The 20,100-nt window shown below is 50.5% G+C and overlaps 1 protein-coding gene across 1 annotated transcript in view; it reads left to right on the top strand.

The window, feature by feature from the left end:
* Window positions 1–20,100, top strand: part of NDUFAB1 (NADH:ubiquinone oxidoreductase subunit AB1) — a 66,524-nt gene that overhangs the window by 33,791 nt on the left and 12,633 nt on the right. The window contains exon 3 of the mRNA XM_075319375.1: window positions 11,320–11,407. Within this exon, the coding sequence (XP_075175490.1) occupies window positions 11,320–11,407 (88 nt within the window). The remainder of the gene's footprint in view (window positions 1–11,319; window positions 11,408–20,100) is intronic.

Raw genomic sequence — 20,100 nt, 5'->3', positions numbered from 1 at the left:
ATACCCCCCATCCATCCTGCTATATACCCCCCATCCATCCTGCTATATACCCCCCATCCATCCTGCTATATACCCCCCATCCATCCTGCTATATACCCCCCATCCATCCTGCTATATACCCCCCATCCATCCTGCTATATACCCCCCCATCCATCCTGCTATATACCCCCCATCCATGCTGCTATATACCCCCCATCCATGCTGCTATATACCCCCCATCCATGCTGCTATATACCCCCCCATCCATGCTGCTATATACCCCCCCATCCATGCTGCTATATACCCCCCATCCATGCTGCTATATACCCCCCCATCCATGCTATATACCCCCCATCCATGCTGCTATATACCCCCCCATCCATGCTGCTATATACCCCCCCATCCATGCTGCTATATACCCCCCCATCCATGCTGCTATATACCCCCCCATCCATGCTGCTATATACCCCCCATCCATGCTGCTATATACCCCCCCATCCATGCTGCTATATACCCCCCCATCCATGCTGCTATATACCCCCCCATCCATGCTGCTATATACCCCCCCATCCACGCTGCTATATACCCCCCCATCCACGCTGCTATATACCCCCCCATCCACGCTGCTATATACCCCCCCATCCACGCTGCTATATACCCCCCCATCCACGCTGCTATATACCCCCCCATCCACGCTGCTATATACCCCCCCATCCATCCTGCTATATACCCCCCCCATCCATCCTGCTATATACCCCCCCATCCATCCTGCTATATACCCCCCCCATCCATCCTGCTATATACCCCCCCCATCCATCCTGCTATATACCCCCCCCATCCATCCTGCTATATGGCATGTATCCTGTATCACACACACAAAAAAACAAAACGTTTTTACTCACCTTTCCTCGCTCCATGCAGCATTGCTCCTCTCAGTCTGTGGCAGCAGCAGCGCCACTGATCTGTGTGAAGCTGTCACCGGTCACGTCCCTGCAGCATTGCTCGTCCTCCAGTCTGCCGGTCAGCTGACCTGCGTGGAGACTAGCGGCGCACACAGCGATGACGTCATTGCTGTGCTCACCGCTCTCTACACAGGTCAGCTGACCGGCAGACTGGAGGACACTGCGTGCTGCAGGGAAGTGACCGGTGAGTATGCCGTACTTATTCACTGCCCCTCGCGCTGATGATGATGTGCGGGGAGCAGTGATTACAGCCGCACATGATCACTCCAGACTGTAGTTGCCAGGGGTGATCACGGCCGGCTGTTTAGTATGCGCGCATCCCCCGCCCACCTGTCAACGCCGGCTTCAGCGCTGAGGGAGGATGGGCGTGCATATGTAATGAGCGGGCCCACTTGGTCACGGCAGGCGCTGCTACATCCTGCTCGTGCCGCCGATGACCCACTCCACTGCAGCACCCTCATTCCTGGCCGCAGCCCTATATTCAGACCATAAGACGCACCCCCCACTTTCCCCCAACATTTGGGGGGGGGGGGGAGCGCGTCTTATAGTCCGCAAAAAAAAAACCCGGTAAATCCAACTGTCAATCTCTGACAGCGGGATTTAACACACAGGTAGGGGGCGCTTCAGTATCCGTGACGTGATCCCAAGAACATTTGTGCCATTCTTCTCTCTTTAATTCCCTGTGACGTGATTGCAGGGTGCCGAAGGGTTGTCATGAAGCTGGGGGTCACCTAATCACCCCTGTGTCTGTCATGACGCTCTTCCCGTGCACGACATTCACAGGAGATCATGATTTTTGCTGAACAGAGCGGTGCTGGTGCTGATCCTGCTCGGTACAGCACAAATGATCACCGCTTGAAGTCCCCTAACGGGACTAGTAAATACAATAACATTTTTAAAAATATGAAAAAATTAAAAAAAAATCATTCTACTCACCCCCTTTTTGCCCCAAGGAAAATTAAAAAAATTTTTTTACACATTTGGTATCGACGCTTTCAGATATGTCCAATCTGTCAAAATATAAAAATAAATTAATCCGGAAAGGGCATAAGGAAGAAAAAATAGAAATGGCAGACTTGATTTAGTCGCTGGCACATTGCAAAATATTTGTACCTAAAATGGTATCTGTAAAAGCGTCAGGGCGCAAAAAATAATCCATTACTGAACCCCAAGTCCCGAAAAACAAAAATGTTCCGGTTCTCGAAAAACTATTTACGTATTTAAGATCTAAGAACTTGTCCTGCCCTGCAAAATCATACTGCCAGGGGTCAGTTTTACCATATAATGAACATGGTAAATAAAAAACAATTACAAATACATGGAGAATCAAATAATTGAGTGTAAAAATAACAAAACTAAAATAATACGGTTGCATAAGTCTGAACACCCTCTAATTGGGATGTGGTTGTGTTCAGAATTAGCCGTTCACGTTTTCTCTCCTGTTATATTAGTGCATATCTGCCATTATATACAGTGATTCTGATTAACCCCTGATAGTTCTGATATTTGCATTTTAACAATAAGCCACGTTCTGGAAACAGGTTACAGCACAGTAAAGGGATTTCATTGTGGAAAGTTATGTTAAGAGAAAGGTACAAATTTTCAAAGCATTAGATCTACCGAGGAACACTGCGAAGACTGTCGTCAAATTGTGGTTTAAATTTGTCACAATGATGTTACCTAGACCTGGATGTGCCTCTAAGATTGATGAAGACAAAAATATCGTCTAGGAGGCTGCCAAGAAAATTACGGGGACATTAAAGGAGCTGCAGGATGTTCTGGTTGTGTACAGTATCTAACAATAATCTTCTGTATTCGTCAAATGTCCGGCCCGTGGGGTTAGATGGGAAGACCGGAGCCTTTTCTTATAAATAATAGCATTCAAGACTGACTATATTTTGCCAAAATCTCCATCAAGTCGTGTGGGAAAATGTTATAGTCTTGGTTGAGTCTTTTGGCTGTAATGCCAAAAGATATATTTGTTGCAAAGCCAACACTGTACATCACCAAAAGATCACCGTCCCCACAATGAGGCATGGTGGAGGCAGCATTGTGCTTTGAGACTATTTTTGGGAGCTGGATCTGTAGTCAGGGTGGAAGGAATTCAGTCAATTTTCCAAAAATAGCTTCAGACCTCTGCTAAAGCCGAAGATGAATTTCAGCATAAGGGCTCAAATCATTAAAATAACGGTTTCCGAAGATCAGAGTTTTGGAAAGGCCCAGACCTGAATCCGATCTACATGTGGGGGTGATCTGAAGAGGGCGCTGTACACTGGAGATTTTCCATGGAGTTTCTGCAAGGAAGAGTGTGCAGAAATAGAAATAGCCAAAATAGGGGTGCAAGGAGAGTCCAGACCGGCCTCTGGGTGGATACAAAATAACGAAGAGAGGGAAAAAAAATCCATTGGCCGCAAAAAATGATAAAATTAAAACATCACCTTTAATTCCAAGAAAATATTAAAAATCACACGGAATGATAAGAGCGTATAGGAAGGGGGTAGACACTGGACGAAGCGTTTTGAACCATCTAATAAACTTGAGCGCTCGGCTCTAAATGCGTCGTCCGGGGTCTAATCGCTTTCTATACGCTCTTATCATTACTTGTGACTTTTTTTAAATTTTCTTGGAATAAAGGTGATGTGGCATTTTATAAGATTGCTTGCAAATGCTGGATTTTTTTTTTTCGCAGTTGGCAATTACATGCCTGTTAATTCTTGGGGAATTAAATATAGTTGTATCAGATTACACCATTAATTGATAAAAAATAATTTAACACTTCTATTCTTGAAAGCATTTTTCTTTGTCGCTCCTTATTGGGAGACCCAGACAATTGGGTGTATAGCTATGCCTCCGGAGGCCACACAAAGTATTACACTAAAAGTGTAACGCCCCTCCCCTTCAGCCTATACACCCCCCGTGCTGCTATGGGCTCATCAGTTTTTATGCTTTGTGCGAAGGAGGTCAGACATGCACGCATAGCTCCACAGCTTAGTCAGCAGCAGCTGCTGACTATGTCGGATGGAAGAAAAGAGGGCCCATAACAGGGCCCCCAGCATGCTCCCTTCTCACCCCACTCTTGTCGGCGGTGTTGTTAAGGTTGAGGTATCCATTGCGGGTACGGAGGCTGGAGCCCACATGCTGCTTTCCTTCCCCATCCCTCTATTAGGGCTCTGGGTGAAGTGGGATCCTTTCGGTCTCCAGGCACAGGAGACCGTGCTCCATCCACAGCTCCTGAGGACCATGCTGGATAGGAGCCGAGTATCGTTCAGGGACATGGCCCTGCTACTTGGAGGTACTCTGTGTCCCCGTGGGGACCGCGCACAGCAACACTCCAGCATTGCTGGGTGTGCTAGTGCACCGGGGACAGCAGCGCTGACTGCGTTTGTGCCATTACACACTTCAGCGTCGCTGAGTGTGTTCGTGTAGGGGGACTGCCGCGCTGACCGCCGCTGCCATGGTTATCACTGCGGCGCGGCTGGGACTGTGAGTGCGCCAGGGACTTCCGCGCCGACCGCGCTTATACGGCGGCCGCGCTTATAACTCGAGTCCCCGGCTTTTGCGGCCTAGTCTCGTTTTCTTCCCGCCCCCAGCCCTGCCAGTCAGGGGAAGGGCGGGACGCTGTACAGGACGGCAGCACTGAGGGCTGGAGCATGCTTTGCATACTCCACCCCCCTCACTCTGCACAGTGGGGCACCAGTTCCCGCACTTTTCTGGGTCACGCCCACGGCTCCCTCCTCTCCTCAGGACGCCGGCAGCCATTCCTCTCAGCTCTGCTAACGCTGGAGAGGAGAGACAAGCTCAGGGAGACCCAGGCAGGATTTCTGGTGCCCACACAACCGCTTTGCGCAGGCGGTAAGCAGCACCTGTGGTGCTGGCCCCACTAGTGCAGAAGTGTACTTATAGATATAACACTGTATGGTGCACTGTTGATTTTTGGCTATATACCCTCCTGTATTGCTCAGAGGAGACAACAGCATGTCGTCCACAAATAGCAAGGGTGCCAAAGCACAGACTTACTATGCTGCCTGTGCAGCATGTACGGCTATACTGCCGGCAGGTTCCACTGACCCTCATTGTGTGCAATGCTCGGCCCCTGTGGCACGTTCTCAGCCGGAGCCTCTGCTAAGGGTGGCCCAGGGAGAACCACCTGTTAACACTGTCCAGGTGACAGGGACGGAGTTTGCAGTTTTTACTGAAAGACTTTCTGAGACTATGGCTAAGATATTAGAAGCCTTGCAGTCCAGGCCGGCATCTCAAGCCAGGGGCACTGTGGAATCATTGCCCCCTGGTCCCCCTCAGTTGGAACAGCAATGTCCTCCCGGGGTGTCTCATGGATCCCAGGGTGAGGTCTCTGACACGGACCGCAGCCCCAGACCGATTAAGCGAGCTCGCTATGATATCCCCTCGACATCATCACAATGTTCAGGGTCTCAGCGAGAGGACTCTATGTATGATGAAGCGGAGCTAGCTGATCAGGATTCTGATCCTGAAGCCGCTCTCAACCTTGATACTCCTGATGGGGACGCCATAGTGAATGATCTTATTGCGTCCATCAATGAAATGTTGGATATTTCTCCCTCAGCTCCTCCAGTGGAGGAGTCAGCCTCTCAGCAGGAGAAATTCCGTTTCAGGTTTCCCAAGCGTACAAAGAGTATGTTTCTGGACCACTCTGACTTCAGAGAGGCAGTCCAGAAACACCGAGCTTATCCAGATAAGCGTTTTTCCAAGCGCCTTAAGGATACACGTTATCCCTTCCCCCCTGACGTGGTCAAGGGCTGGACTCAGTGTCCCAAGGTGGATCCTCCAATCTCCAGACTGGCGGCTAGATCCATAGTTGCAGTGGAAGATGGAGCTTCACTCAAGGATGCCACTGACAGACAGATGGAGCTCTGGTTGAAATCCATCTATGAAGCTATCGGCGCGTCTTTTGCTCCAGCATTCGCAGCCGTATGGGCACTCCAAGCTATCTCAGCTGGTCAGGCGCAAATTGACGCACTCACACGTACGTCTGCGCCGCAGGTGGCGTCCATAACCTCTCAAACGTCGGCATTTGCGTCCTACGCTATTAATGCTGTCCTGGACTCTGCGAGCCGTACGGCGGTTGCAGCCGACAATTCGGTGGCAATACGCAGGGCCTTGTGGCTGCGGGAATGGAAGGCAGATTCGGCTTCCAAAAAAGTGCTTAACTGGATTGCCATTTTCTGGCGACCGTTTGTTTGGTGAGAGATTGGATGAAATCATCAAACAATCCAAGGGAAAGGAAACATCCTTACCCCAGGCCAAACCAAAAACACCCCAACAGAGGAGGGGACAGTCGAGGTTTCGGTCCTTTCGGGGTGCGGGCAGGTCACAATTCTCCTCGTCCAAAAGGCCGCAGAAGGATCAGAGGAACTCCGACGCATGGCGGTCTAAATCACGCCCTAAAAAGACCGCCGGAGGTGCCGCTACTAAGGCGGCTTCCTCATGACTTACGGCCTCCTCACACCGCATCCTCGGTCGGTGGCAGGCTCTCCCGCTTTTGCGACACCTGGCTGCCACACGTAAAAGACCGTTGGGTGAGAGACATTTTGTCTCACGGTTACAGGATAGAGTTCAGCTCTCGTCCTCCGACTCGATTCTTCAGAGCATCTCCACCTCCCGAGCGAGCCAAAGCTCTTCTGCAGGCGGTGGGCATTCTGAAGGCAGAAGGAGTGGTGGTCCCGGTTCCTCTTCAGCAACAGGGTCACGGTTTCTACTCCAAACTGTTTGTGGTTCCAAAGAAGGACGGGTCCTTCCGTCCTGTTTTGGACCTAAAACTGCTCAACAAACACGTAAGGACCAGGCGGTTCCGGATGGAATCCCTCCGCTCCGTCATCGCCTCAATGTCCCAAGGAGATTTCCTAGCATCGATCGATATCAAGGATGCTTATCTCCACGTACCAATTGCTCCAGAGCATCAACGCTTCTTGCGCTTCGCCATAGGAGACGAACACCTTCAGTTCGCGGCACTGCCGTTCGGCCTGGCGACAGCCCCAAGGGTTTTCACCAAGGTCATGGCTACAGTAGTTGCGGTCCTCCACTCTCAGGGTCACTCAGTGATACCTTACTTAGACGATCTGCTGGTCAAGGCACCCTCTCAAGAGGCATGCCAACACAGCATCAACGTTACTCTGGAGATTCTCCAGAGTTTCGGGTGGATCATCAATTTTCCAAAGTCAAATCTGACACCGGTCCAATCGCTGGCATATCTTGGCATGGAGTTTCATACTCTTCCAGCGATAGTGAAGCTTCCGCTGGACAAACAGCGTTCACTACAGACAGGGGTGCAATCTCTCCTTCAAGGTCGGTCACACCCCTTGAGGCGCCTCATGCACTTCCTGGGGAAGATGGTGGCAGCAATGGAAGCAGTCCCTTTCGCGCAGTTTCACCTGCGTCCACTTCAATGGGACATCCTACGCAAGTGGGACAGGATGCCGACGTCCCTAGACAGGAACGTCTCCCTCTCTCAGGCAACCAAAGCTTCCCTTCGGTGGTGGCTTCTTCCCACCTCATTATCGAAGGGGAAATCCTTCCTACCCCCATCCTGGGCGGTGGTCACGACGGACGCGACTCTGTCAGGGTGGGGAGCAGTTTTTCTCCACCACAGGGCTCAGGGTACGTGGACTCAGCAAGAGTCCTCACTTCAGATCAATGTTCTGGAGATCAGGGCAGTGTATCTTGCCCTAAAAGCGTTCCAGCAGTGGCTGGAAGGCAAGCAGATCCGAATTCAGTCGGACAACTCCACAGTGGTGGCTTACATCAACCACCAAGGTGGGACACGCAGTTGGGAAGCCTTCCAGGAAGTCAGGCGGATTCTACTGTGGGTGGAAGCCACAGCATCCACCATATCCGCAGTTCACATCCCGGGCGTAGAAAACTGGGAAGCAGACTTTCTCAGTTGCCAGGGCATGGACGCAGGGGAATGGTCCCTTCACCCGGACGTGTTTCAGGAGATCTGTTGCCGCTGGGGGATGCCAGACGTCGACCTAATGGCGTCACGGCACAACAACAAGGTCCCAACATTCATGGCTAGATCTCAAGATCACAGAGCTCTGGCGGCAGACGCCTTAGTTCAGGATTGGTCGCAGTTTCGGCTTCCTTATGTGTTTCCTCCTCTGGCACTGTTGCCCAGAGTGTTACGCAAGATCAGGGCCGACTGCCGCCGCGTCATCCTCGTCGCTCCAGACTGGCCGAGGAGGTCGTGGTACCCGGATCTGTGGCATCTCACGGTCGGCGAACCGTGGGCACTGCCAGACCGACCAGATTTGCTGTCTCAAGGGCCGTTTTTCCATCTGAATTCTGCGGCCCTCAACCTGACTGTGTGGCCATTGAGTCCTGGATCCTAGCGTCTTCAGGATTATCTCAAGAGGTCATTGCCACTATGAGACAGGCCAGGAAACCAACGTCCGCCAAGATCTACCACAGGACGTGGAAAATATTCCTGTCGTGGTGCTCTGCTCAGGGATTTTCTCCCTGGCCATTTGCCTTGCCCACTTTTCTCTCAATCAGGACATCTCCTTACCCTCGTTTTGTCCTCATCCAGTTCACCAATGTGAAAAGGATTTACACTTGTTAGATCTGGTGAGAGCACTCAGACTCTACATTTCTCGTACGGCGCCCCTGCGCCGCTCGGATGCACTCTTTGTCCTTGTCGCTGGCCAGCGTAAAGGGACACAAGCTTCCAAGTCAACCCTGGCTCGGTGGATCAAGGAACCAATTCTCGAAGCTTACCGTTCCTCGGGGCTTCCGGTTCCCTCAGGACTGAAGGCCCATTCTACCAGGGCCGTGGGAGCGTCCTGGGCCTTGCGACACCAGGCTACGGCTCAGCAGGTGTGTCAGGCAGCTACCTGGTCGAGCCCGCACACTTTCACGAAACACTATCAGGTGCATACCTATGCTTCGGCAGATGCCAGCCTAGGTAGGCGAGTCCTTCAGGCGGCAGTTGCCCACCTGTAGGACGGAGCCGTTACGGCTCTATTATGAGGTATTATTTACCCACCCAGGGACTGCTTTTGGACGTCCCAATTGTCTGGGTCTCCCAATAAGGAGCGACAAAGAAGAAGGGAATTTTGTTTACTTACCGTAAATTCCTTTTCTTCTAGCTCCAATTGGGAGACCCAGCACCCGCCCCTGTTTTTTGGTATACACATGTTGTTCATGTTAAATGGTTTCAGTTCTCCGATATTCCTTCGGATTGAATTTACTTTAAACCAGTTTATAATTTTTTCCTCCTTCTTGCTTTTGCACCAAAACTGATGAGCCCGTGGCAGCACGGGGGGTGTATAGGCTGAAGGGGAGGGGCTTTACACTTTTAGTGTAATACTTTGTGTGGCCTCCGGAGGCATAGCTATACACCCAATTGTCTGGGTCTCCCAATTGGAGCTAGAAGAAAAGGAATTTACGGTAAGTAAACAAAATTCCCTTCTTTGTTTCTACACCGCCTAAAACGTTTACACAGAACTGTATATACTCACCCAGCCCTCACCAGTCTTGGCACATGCTGGGTGCACGGGTAAGAATTAGAGATGGGCGAATAGTAACTACAATGCCTTGCGAAAGTATTCTGCCCCCTTGAATTTTTCAGCCTTTTCCCACATTTCAGGCTTCAAACATAAAGATAAAAATGTTAATGTTATGGTGAAGAATCAACAACGAGTGGGACACAATTGTGAAGTTGAACGAAATGTATTGCTTAAATAACTGAAAATTGGGCCGTGCAATATTATTCATCCCCTTTACTTTCAGTGCAGGAAACTCCCTCCAGAAGTTGATTGAGGATCTCTGAATGATCCGATGTTGTCCTAAATGACTGATGATGATAAATATAAGCCCCTGTGTGTAATCAAGTCTCCGTATAAATGCCCCTGCTCTGTGATTGTCTCAGTGTCCTGTGTAAAGCACAGAGAGCATCATGAATACCAAGGAACACAACAGGCAGGTCCGTGATACTGTTGTGGAGAAGTTTAAAGCCGGATTTGGTTACAAAAAGATTTCCAAAACGTTAAACATCCCAAGGAACACTGTGCAAGCGATCATATAGAAGTGGAAGGAGAATCATACCACTGCAAATCTACCAAGACCCGGCCGTCCATCCAAACTTTCATCTCAAACAAGGAGAAGACTGATCAGAGATGGATGCAGCCAAGAGGCCCATGATCCCTCTGGATGATCTGCAGAGATCTACAGCTGAGGTGGGAGAGTCTGTCCATAGGACAACAATCAGTCGTACACTGCACAAATCTGGCCTTTATGGAAGAGTGGCAAGAAGAAAGCCATTTCTCAAAGATATCCATAAAAAGTGTTGTTTAAAGTTTGCCACAAGCCACCTGGAGACACCAAACATGTGGAGGAAGGTGCTCTGGTCAGATAAGACCAAAATCAAACTATTTGGGCACAATGCCAAACGATAAAGCAACACAGCTTATCACCCTGAACACGCCATCCCCACTGTCAAACATGGTGGTGGCAGCATCATGGTTTGGGCCTGGTTTTCTTCAGCAGGGACAGGGAAGATGGTTAAAATTTGATGGGAAGATGGATGGAGCCAAATACAGAACCATTCTTGAAGAAAACCTGTTGGAGTCTGCAAAAGACCTGAGACTGGGACAGAGATTTATCTTCCAACAAGACAATGACCCCAAACATAAAGCAAAATCTACAATGGAATGGTTCACAAATAACCGTATCCAGGTGTTAGAGTGGCCAAGTCACAGTCCAGACCTGAACCCAATCGAGAATCTGCGGAAAGAGCTGAAAACTGCTGTTCACAGACACCTCCATCCAACCTCACTCAGCTCCAGCTGTTTACAAAGGAAGAATGGGCGAGAATTTCACCTCTCCATGTGCAAAACTGATAGACACATACCCCAAGAGACTTGTGCTGTAATCGCAGCAAAAGGGGGCGCTACAAAGTATTCACTTACAAGGGATGAATAATATTGCACGCCCCAATTTTCAGTTATTTATTTTTTTAAAAAGTTTAAAATAAGCAATAAATTTCATTCACCTTCACAATTGTCACTTGTTGTTGATTCTTCACCAGAACATTAACATTTTATCCTTTATGTTTGAAGCCTGAAATGTGGGAAAAGGTTGAAAAATTCAAGGGGGGTCGAATACTTTTGCAAGGCACTGTATATAGTACGTGCTTACCAAATACCAAGTACTATTCCAGTATTCGTCACAAGAAAAATAGTCCATTTGCCCATTGACTTGCATTGGATTCGTTATTCGTGACGAATACCGGGAATAGTAGCATGGAATAATCTGAACACTATTAGGCGGTATCCGGAGTCAGTATGAAGCGGTTACTGGACGCTCCTTCTCTTACACATTTGTTGCTTGTTTTTTTTTTTTCCAGTTGTCAATCGGTTCCCACTTCATGAAGGATCTTGGGCTGGATAGTTTGGACCAAGTTGAGATAATAATGGCAATGGAAGACGAGTTTGGTAAGGAACATTCTCTTCCTGGCAGAGGACCCGTGTAGGCTTCATCAGCCGCGTTCTGGATGATTGTAATATTGTGTCTGGGCGGCTTTGGACGGTCAGCAGCGTCTCTTCTTCAGACCGAGATGTGAGAGGTGCTGACTGATCTCTTTAAGGCTGGAGACGCACACATAGCTTTTGCACTAAAGATAAAAGAAGAAAAATAAGTCCATTTCAGGCTTTGGCTTAAAAAATAAAAAACCTGCGTGTGTGGTTCCAGCCTAAGAATGTCTTAAATTCAAGTGGAAGCATCTTAAAGGGAATCTGTCACCAGGTTTTTGCCACCTAATCTGAGAGCAGTATAACGTAGGGGCAGAGGTCCTGATTCCAGCAATGTGTCACTTACTGGACTGCATAGTGTAGTTTTGATAAAATCACTCTTTAATCAGCAGTAGATCATCATTACAGGACTACTTGGTGTGCTGCCAAGTAGTCCAGCATGTTCATGAACTCTGTAGATCTCCACCCTACTACTGATTGTCAGCTTTCCGTGTACACTGTCCATGGGCAGAATGCTGTCAATCAGTGGTGTGGGCGGCTCCACATTCAAATAACTGGTAGATAAGGGCGGCAAGGTGGCTCAGTGGTTAGCACTTTAGTCTTGCGGTAGCTCAGTGGTTAGCACTGCAGTCTTGCGGTGGCTCGGTGGATAGCGCTGCAGTCTTGCAGTGGCTCGGTGGATAGCGCTGCAGTCTTGCAGTGGCTCGGTGGATAGCGCTGCAGTCTTGCGGTGGCTCGGTGGTTAGCGCTGCAGTCTTGCGGTGGCTCGGTGGTTAGCGCTGCAGTCTTGCGGTGGCTCGGTGGTTAGCGCTGCAGTCTTGCGGTGGCTCGGTGGTTAGCGCTGCAGTCTTGCGGTGGCTCGGTGGTTAGCGCTGCAGTCTTGCGGTGGCTCGGTGGTTAGCGCTGCAGTCTTGCGGTGGCTCGGTGGTTAGCGCTGCAGTCTTGCGGTGGCTCGGTGGTTAGCACTGCAGTCTTGCGGTGGCTCGGTGGTTAGCCCTGCAGTCTTGCGGTGGCTCGGTGGTTAGCCCTGCAGTCTTGCGGTGGCTCGGTGGTTAGCCCTGCAGTCTTGCGGTGGCTCGGTGGTTAGCCCTGCAGTCTTGCGGTGGCTCGGTGGTTAGCACTGCAGTCTTGCAGCACTGAGGTCCTGGGTTCAAATCCCACCATGGACAACATCTGCAAGGAGTTTGTATGTTCTCTCCGTGTCTGCGTAGGTTTTCTCCAGGGTCTCTGGTTTCCTTCCACACTTACTGATAGGGAATTTAGATTGTGAGCCCCAATGGGGACAGTGTTGCTGATAGATGTATGTAAAGCGCTGCGGAATTAATAGCATTATATAAATTAATAAATATTATCTGCAGCAGAATAACAGCAAACTGCTCAATAAGTGACACATCGCTGGAATCGGGGTCTCTGGCACCACATTTTGCTGCTCTCAGATGGAGTAGTAAAAACCTGGTGACAGATTCCCTTTTAATGAGTTGAGCAAAAAGATATGCACTGACTGGTCCGGTGTAAAGCTTGGCCAGACCAGGGCAGTCTTCTCCTGTGACTGGCATCTAGGGCTCCTGCGGCGTGTACTAGGCCTTATGTGAGACCCAGTCAGCATGCCTTATACAACATCATGGCACCTACTAAATGCCAGAAGTGCCTAAGATGCAGAGAAAGTGAAGACTGCGCTGGTCCAGCTGCCACGGAGGATCGGACTGGACGCTGCACAGGGACAGCACAAAAAAAAAACGTTTTACTGAACGCTAATCCCATTGATTTTATTGGGATTTGTTTGCTCATTTCTTGTCTTGCCTATTTTTTTTTTTTTTTTCTTTTTCGCTCCTAATTGGGAGACCCAGACAGTGGGTGTATAGCTACTGCCCTCTGGAGGCCGCACAAAGAACTACACTTAAAAGTGTAAGGCCCCTCCCCTTCTGGCTATACACCCTCCCGTAGGAGTACAGATTCCTCAGTTTTAGCTTTGTGCGCAAGGAGGTCAGACACGCACGCATAGCTCCATTGTTTTTAGTCAGCAGCAGCTGCTGACTATGTCGGATGGAAGAAAAGAGGACACATATAGTGTCCCCAGCATGCTCCCTTCTCACCCCACTGTATGTCGGAGGTGTTTGTAAGGTTGAGGTACCCATTGCGGGTACGGCGGCAGGAGCCCACATGCTGATTCCTTCCCCATCCCTTTTTACAGGGCTCTGGGTGAAGTGGGATTTGCTGGTCTCCAGGCACTGAGACCGGGCTCCATCTACAGCCCCTGGACAAGATGCTGGATGGAGCGGAGTACATCAGGGACATGGCCCTGCATCCTCAAGGTACTCTGTGTCCCCGTGCAGGCGCTCACACCGCAGCATGCTGGGTGTTGTAGTGCGCCGGGGGACATCAGCGCTACGGCGCTTGTGCCATGGCCTCATTCAGCTTAGCTGAAGCAGGCACACTTCCAGGAATCGGTCGCGCCGGCCGCTGGGACTGCGGCGCGGCTGGCACTTGTGGTGCGCCGGGGACTTCAGCGCGGCCCGCGCTTTTACGGCGGCCGCGCTGATAACTCGAGTCCCCGGCTTTTGCGGCCTGCTTCCGTTCGTTCCCGCCCCCGGACCTGCCAGTCAGGAGAGGGGCGGGACGCTGGCCACATCTAGAGATCGGTCATGCCGGCCGCTGGGACTGCGGCGCGGCTGGCACTTGTGGTGCGCCGGGGACTTCAGCGCGGCCCGCGCTTTTACGGCGGCCGCGCTGATAACTCGAGTCCCCGGCTTTTGCGGCCTGCTCCCGTTCGTTCCCGCCCCCAGACCTGCCAGTCAGGAGAGGGGCGGGACGCTGGCCAGTGCATCAGCGCTGAGGGCTGGAGTCGTTTTTACATACTCCAGCCCTCACAATCGGCACAGAGGGGACACTGTTTCCCGCACTTTTGTTTGGGAACTCCCACGGACCGCCCCTCTCCACAGACGCCGGCAGCCATTCCTGCTGACACGCTGAGCTGCAGAGGGGAGCCGGGGAGACCCAGACAAGGATTTCTGCAGCCTCTTACCCGCTATTCAGCGGGCGGTAAGCAGCCCTCAGGGCTCACCCCTCTTGTGCCAGTAGTATCCTTAGTATTTTGTTGCTACAAATACTTGGTATTACATAGCGCTGGTCGCCCTTTGGCTATAGACTCTCTCACATTCAGAGAGCCAGCAGCATGTCGTCCGCAAAACGCAAGGGTGCCAAAGCACAGACATTATATGCTTCCTGCACCGCATGTGGGACTTTTCTACCGGCAGGCTCCACAGACCCCCATTGTGTGCAGTGCTCGGCCCCTGCGGCGCTTGCACAGCCGGGGCCTCTGCTGGACGTGACCCAGGGTGTACCACCTGTGAATGCTGTCCAGGTGACAGGCACTGAGTTTGCAGCTTTTGCTGACAGAATGTCTCTCACTATGTCACAAATTCTTGACACATTGCGAGCTAGGCCTGTACTTCAGGCCACGGACACTGTGCAATCATTGCCCCCTGGTCCCCCTCAGCTCCAAGCTTCGGGGCGGGCATATACACCTCAGGGTGAAGACTCTGACTCGGACGATGGCCCCGGGCAGCCTAAGCGGGCTCGCTATGACGGGCCTTCACATTCATCTCAATGGTCAGGATCCCAGCGAGATGAATCTATGGGTGATGAGGCGGACGTAACTGATCAGGATTCTGATCCTGGAACCGCTCTCAATCTAGATACACCAGATGGTGACGCCATAGTTAATGATCTTATATTTAACATCAATAAGATGTTAAATATTTCCCCACCAGCTCCTCTTGTGGAGGAGTCAGCTTCGCAGCACGAGAGAATCCATTTCAGATACCCTAAGCGTACTTTAAGCACTTTTCTGGACCACGCTGACTTTAGAGACGCAATCCAGAAACCCCACGCTTATCCTGAAAGGCGTTTTCCTAAACGGCTTAAAGATACACGCTATCCTTTTCCCCCTGAGGTGGTCAAAGGTTGGACCCAGTGTCCAAAAGTGGATCCTCCAATTTCCAGGCTTGCAGCTAGATCCTTGGTTGCAGTTGAAGATGGAGCGGCACTTAAAGATGCCACTGACAGGCAGATGGAGCTCTGGCTGAAATCCATCTATGAAGCGATTGGAGCGTCATTAGCGCCTTCTTTTGCAGCCGTATGGGCACTCCAGGCTATCTCAGCCGGGCTTGCGCGAGTTGACTCCGTCACACGTGCATTTGCCCCGCAGGTAGCACCATTGACCTCGCAAATGGCGGCATTCGCGTCGTACGCGATTAATGCTGTTCTTGACGCTACAAGCCGCACGGCAGTGGCGTCAGCCAACTCCGTTGTTTTGCGTAGGGCCCTGTGGTTGAGACATTGGAAAGCAGATTCTCATTCCAAGAAGTGCTTAACCAATTTGCCTTTTTCTCGTGACCGATTGTTTGGAGAGCGTTTGGATGAAATCATCAAACACTCCAAGGGTAAGGACTCATCCTTACCGCAACACAGACAAAACAGACCCCAACAGAGGAAGGGTCAGTCTGGTTATCGGTCCTTTCGAGGACCGGGCAGGTCCCAATTCGCATCGTCAAAAAAGACTCAAAAGGACCAGAGACGCTCAGATTCTTGGAGGTCTCAGTCACGCCCAAAAAGGGCAGCCGGAGGAACCGTTGCCAAAACGGCGTCCTCCTGACTTGAGGTCTCCGTTTCCCACACCCGCGGTCGGTGGGAGGCTTTCCCACTTTGGCGACATCTGGCTGTCACACGTCAAAGACCGTTGGGTGAGGGATATTCTGTCTCACGGGTACAGGATAGAGTTCAGTTCTCGTCCGCCAACTCGTTTCTTCAGAACTTCTCCCCCACCAGACCGAGCCGATGCTCTGTTGCAGGCGGTGGCCGCTCTAAAAGCGGAAGGAGTGGTGACCTCTGTCCCTCTTCAGGAACAAGGTCACGGTTTTTACTCCAATCTGTTTGTGGTCCCAAAAAAGGACGGATCGTATCGGCCCGTCCTGGATCTAAAGTTGCTCAACAGACACGTAAAAGTCAGGAGGTTCCGGATGGAATCCCTACGCTCCGTCATAGCCTCAATGTCTCAAGGAGATTTTCTAGCATCAATAGATATCAAAGATGCGTATCTCCACGTGCCGATCGCACCAGAGCATCAGCGTTTCCTACGCTTCGTCATACACGACGAACACCTGCAGTTCGTAGCGTTACCTTTCGGTCTGGCAACAGCCCCCCGGGTCTTCACCAAGGTCATGGCAGCAGTAGTAGCTGTTCTGCACTCGCAGGGTCACTCGGTCATCCCGTATCTAGACGACCTGCTTATAAAGGCACCCTCTCAAGAGGCATGCCAACACAGTCTGAAAGTGGCACTAGACACTCTCCAGAGTTTCGGGTGGATTATCAACTTTCCAAAGTCTCATCTAACCCCGACCCAATCTCTGACTTATCTTGGCATGGAGTTTCATACTCTCTCAGCGATAGTGAAGCTTCCACTGGACAAGCAGTGCTCGCTGCGGACTGGAGTGCAATCTCTCCTTCAGAGCCAGTCGCACTCACTGAGGCGCCTCATGCATTTCCTAGGAAAGATGGTAGCAGCAATGGAGGCAGTCCCGTTCGCGCAGTTTCATCTGCGCCCTCTACAATGGGACATTCTACGCCAATGGGACGGGAAATCGACGTCCCTCGACAGGACTGTCTCCCTCTCTCAGACTGCCAAGGACTCTCTGCGTTGGTGGCTTCTCCCCGCCTCATTGTCACAGGGAAAGTCGTTCCTTCCCCCGTCCTGGGCAGTGGTCACGACGGATGCGAGCCTATCAGGGTGGGGAGCGGTGTATCTCCACCACAGGGCTCAGGGGATGTGGACTCTGGAAGAGTCCACCCTGCAGATCAATGTTCTGGAAATCAGAGCAATCTATCTTGCCCTGCGAGCCTTCCAACAATGGCTGGAAGGCAAACAGATTCGGATTCAGTCGGACAATTCCACGGCGGTGGCGTACATCAACCACCAAGGGGGAACACGCAGTCGCCAAGCCTTTCAAGAAGTCCAACGGATTTTGACGTGGGTGGAAAGCAGAGCGTCCACCATATCCGCAGTTCACATCCCAGGCGTGGAAAACTGGGAAGCAGACTTTCTCAGTCGCCAGGGCATGGACGCAGGAGAATGGTCTCTTCACCCGGACGTGTTTCAGCAGATCTGTTGCCGCTGGGGGACGCCGGACGTCGATCTGATGGCGTCACGACACAACAACAAGGTCCCAGTTTTCATGGCACGGTCTCACGATCACCGAGCACTGGCGGCAGACGCCTTGGTTCAGGATTGGTCGCAATTCCGACTCCCCTATGTGTTCCCACCTCTAGCATTGTTACCCAGAGTTCTCCGGAAAATCAGGTCCGACTGCCATCGAGCCATACTCGTCGCTCCAGATTGGCCAAGAAGGTCGTGGTACCCGGATCTGTGGCATCTCACGGTAGGCCAACCGTGGACACTACCAGACCGTCCAGATTTGCTGTCTCAAGGGCCGTTTTTCCATCTGAATTCTGCGGCCCTGAACCTGACTGTGTGGCCATTGAGTCCTGGATCCTAGCGGCCTCAGGTTTATCTCATGAAGTTGTTGCCACAATGAGACAGGCTAGAAAACCATCCTCAGCTAAGATCTATCACAGAACGTGGAAGATATTCTTAGCGTGGTGCGTGGCTCAAGGGTTTTCTCCCTGGCCATTTGCATTGCCAACTTTTCTTTCCTTCCTGCAGTCTGGGTTGGAAAAAGGTTTGTCGCTTAGCTCTCTTAAGGGTCAAGTCTCCGCGCTATCCGTATTCTTTCAGAAGCGCTTGGCACAGCTTTCTAAAGTACGCACTTTTCTCCAAGGAGTTTGTCATATCGTTCCTCCTTACAGACGGCCATTGGAACCCTGGGATCTGAACAAGGTTCTCATTGCTCTCCAGAAGCCGCCTTTCGAGCCTTTGAAAGAGGTTCCCCTTTCTCGGCTTTCACAAAAGGTAGTTTTTCTTGTGGCGGTCACGTCTCTTCGAAGAGTGTCCGAGCTAGCGGCGTTATCTTGCAAATCTCCCTTCCTGGTGTTTCACCAAGACAAGGTAGTACTGCGTCCAATTCCAGAGTTTTCTCCCAAGGTGGTTTCTTCCTTTCATCTCAATCAGGATATCACTTTACCATCTTTGTGTCCGCATCCAGTTCACCAATTTGAAAAGGGTTTACATCTGTTGGACCTGGTGAGAGCACTCAGGATTTACATTTCTCGCACGGCGGCTCTACGCCGTTCTGATGCGCTCTTTGTCCTAGTCGCTGGTCAGCATAAGGGATCGCAAGCTTCCAAATCCACCCTGGCGCGGTGGATCAAGGAACCAATTCTTCACACATACCGTTCTGCTGGGCTTCCGATTCCATCTGGACTGAAGGCCCATTCTACCAGAGCCGTGGGTGCGTCCTGGGCATTGCGGCATCAGGCTACGGCTCAGCAAGTGTGCCAGGCGGCTACCTGGTCGAGTCTGCACACGTTTACCAAACACTATCAAGTGCATACCTACGCTTCGGCAGATGCCAGCCTAGGTAGACAGGTCCTTCAGGCGGCGGTGGCCCACCTGTAGGAAGAGGCTGTCTGACAGCCCGTTTATGTGGTATCTTTTTACCCACCCAGGGACTGCTTTTGGACGTCCCACTGTCTGGGTCTCCCAATTAGGAGCGAAAAAGAAGAAGGGAATTTTGTTTACTTACCGTAAATTCCTTTTCTTCTAGCTCCAATTGGGAGACCCAGCACCCGCCCTATTTGTTCTTAGGGTTTCGTTTTTCGGGTGCACATGTTGTTCATGTTGTTTCTTAAGTTCTCCGATCATGTTATCGGATTGAATTTGTTTTTGAAACTGTTATTGGCTTTCCTCCTTCTTGCTTTGGTACTAAAACTGAGGAATCTGTACTCCTACGGGAGGGTGTATAGCCAGAAGGGGAGGGGCCTTACACTTTTAAGTGTAGTTCTTTGTGCGGCCTCCAGAGGGCAGTAGCTATACACCCACTGTCTGGGTCTCCCAATTGGAGCTAGAAGAAAAGGAATTTACGGTAAGTAAACAAAATTCCCTTCTTTTCCTGCATTGACTGTACAGAAAAATTATCATCTTTTAAAAAAAAAAAAAAAGTGTCTAAACAGAAGCCAGTAGCATCCATCCTATATTAACCAGCTGAATTGTGAATGCAACTCTGGAGTATAACAGAATCAAGCAGGGAGCTTAGATCCACAGACTAATGTATGCTGTGACGGTTTGTGTGGATTTTTTTTTTTGTTTTTTTTTGTTTTTTCTCCATTGATCAGTAAGTAACAGCAGCATGTAAAGGTTTGTGCACCCCTGGTCAAAATTACTATAATTGTGAACAGTTACGCAAGATGAAATGATCTCTAAAAGGCATAAAGTTATTAAAGATGATACATTTTTTTTCTGTATTTTAGGCAAAAAAAAACACTACTTTCATTTTTTTTTTTTTTTTTTTTTTTTTTTTTTAATTTTCATCAGCCCATTTTCCCTTTTTTGGAATTTTTTAAAAAGTTTGATACCCTTGGAGATTTGTGTGCTCGGATATCTTTGAGCAAGGTTTCAGACCTTAATTATCCTGGTAGGGTTATGGCTTTTTCACTCTAAGGTGAAGCAAATTTCACAGCTTTATAAAATGCCAGCCTCCTCTAGC

Source organism: Anomaloglossus baeobatrachus, chromosome 7 (assembly GCF_048569485.1).
Source record: "Anomaloglossus baeobatrachus isolate aAnoBae1 chromosome 7, aAnoBae1.hap1, whole genome shotgun sequence".
Lineage (NCBI taxonomy): Eukaryota > Metazoa > Chordata > Amphibia > Anura > Aromobatidae > Anomaloglossus > Anomaloglossus baeobatrachus.
The sequence above is the reverse complement of the archived record's forward strand: the minus strand, read 5'-3'. Positions and strand labels throughout refer to the sequence as shown.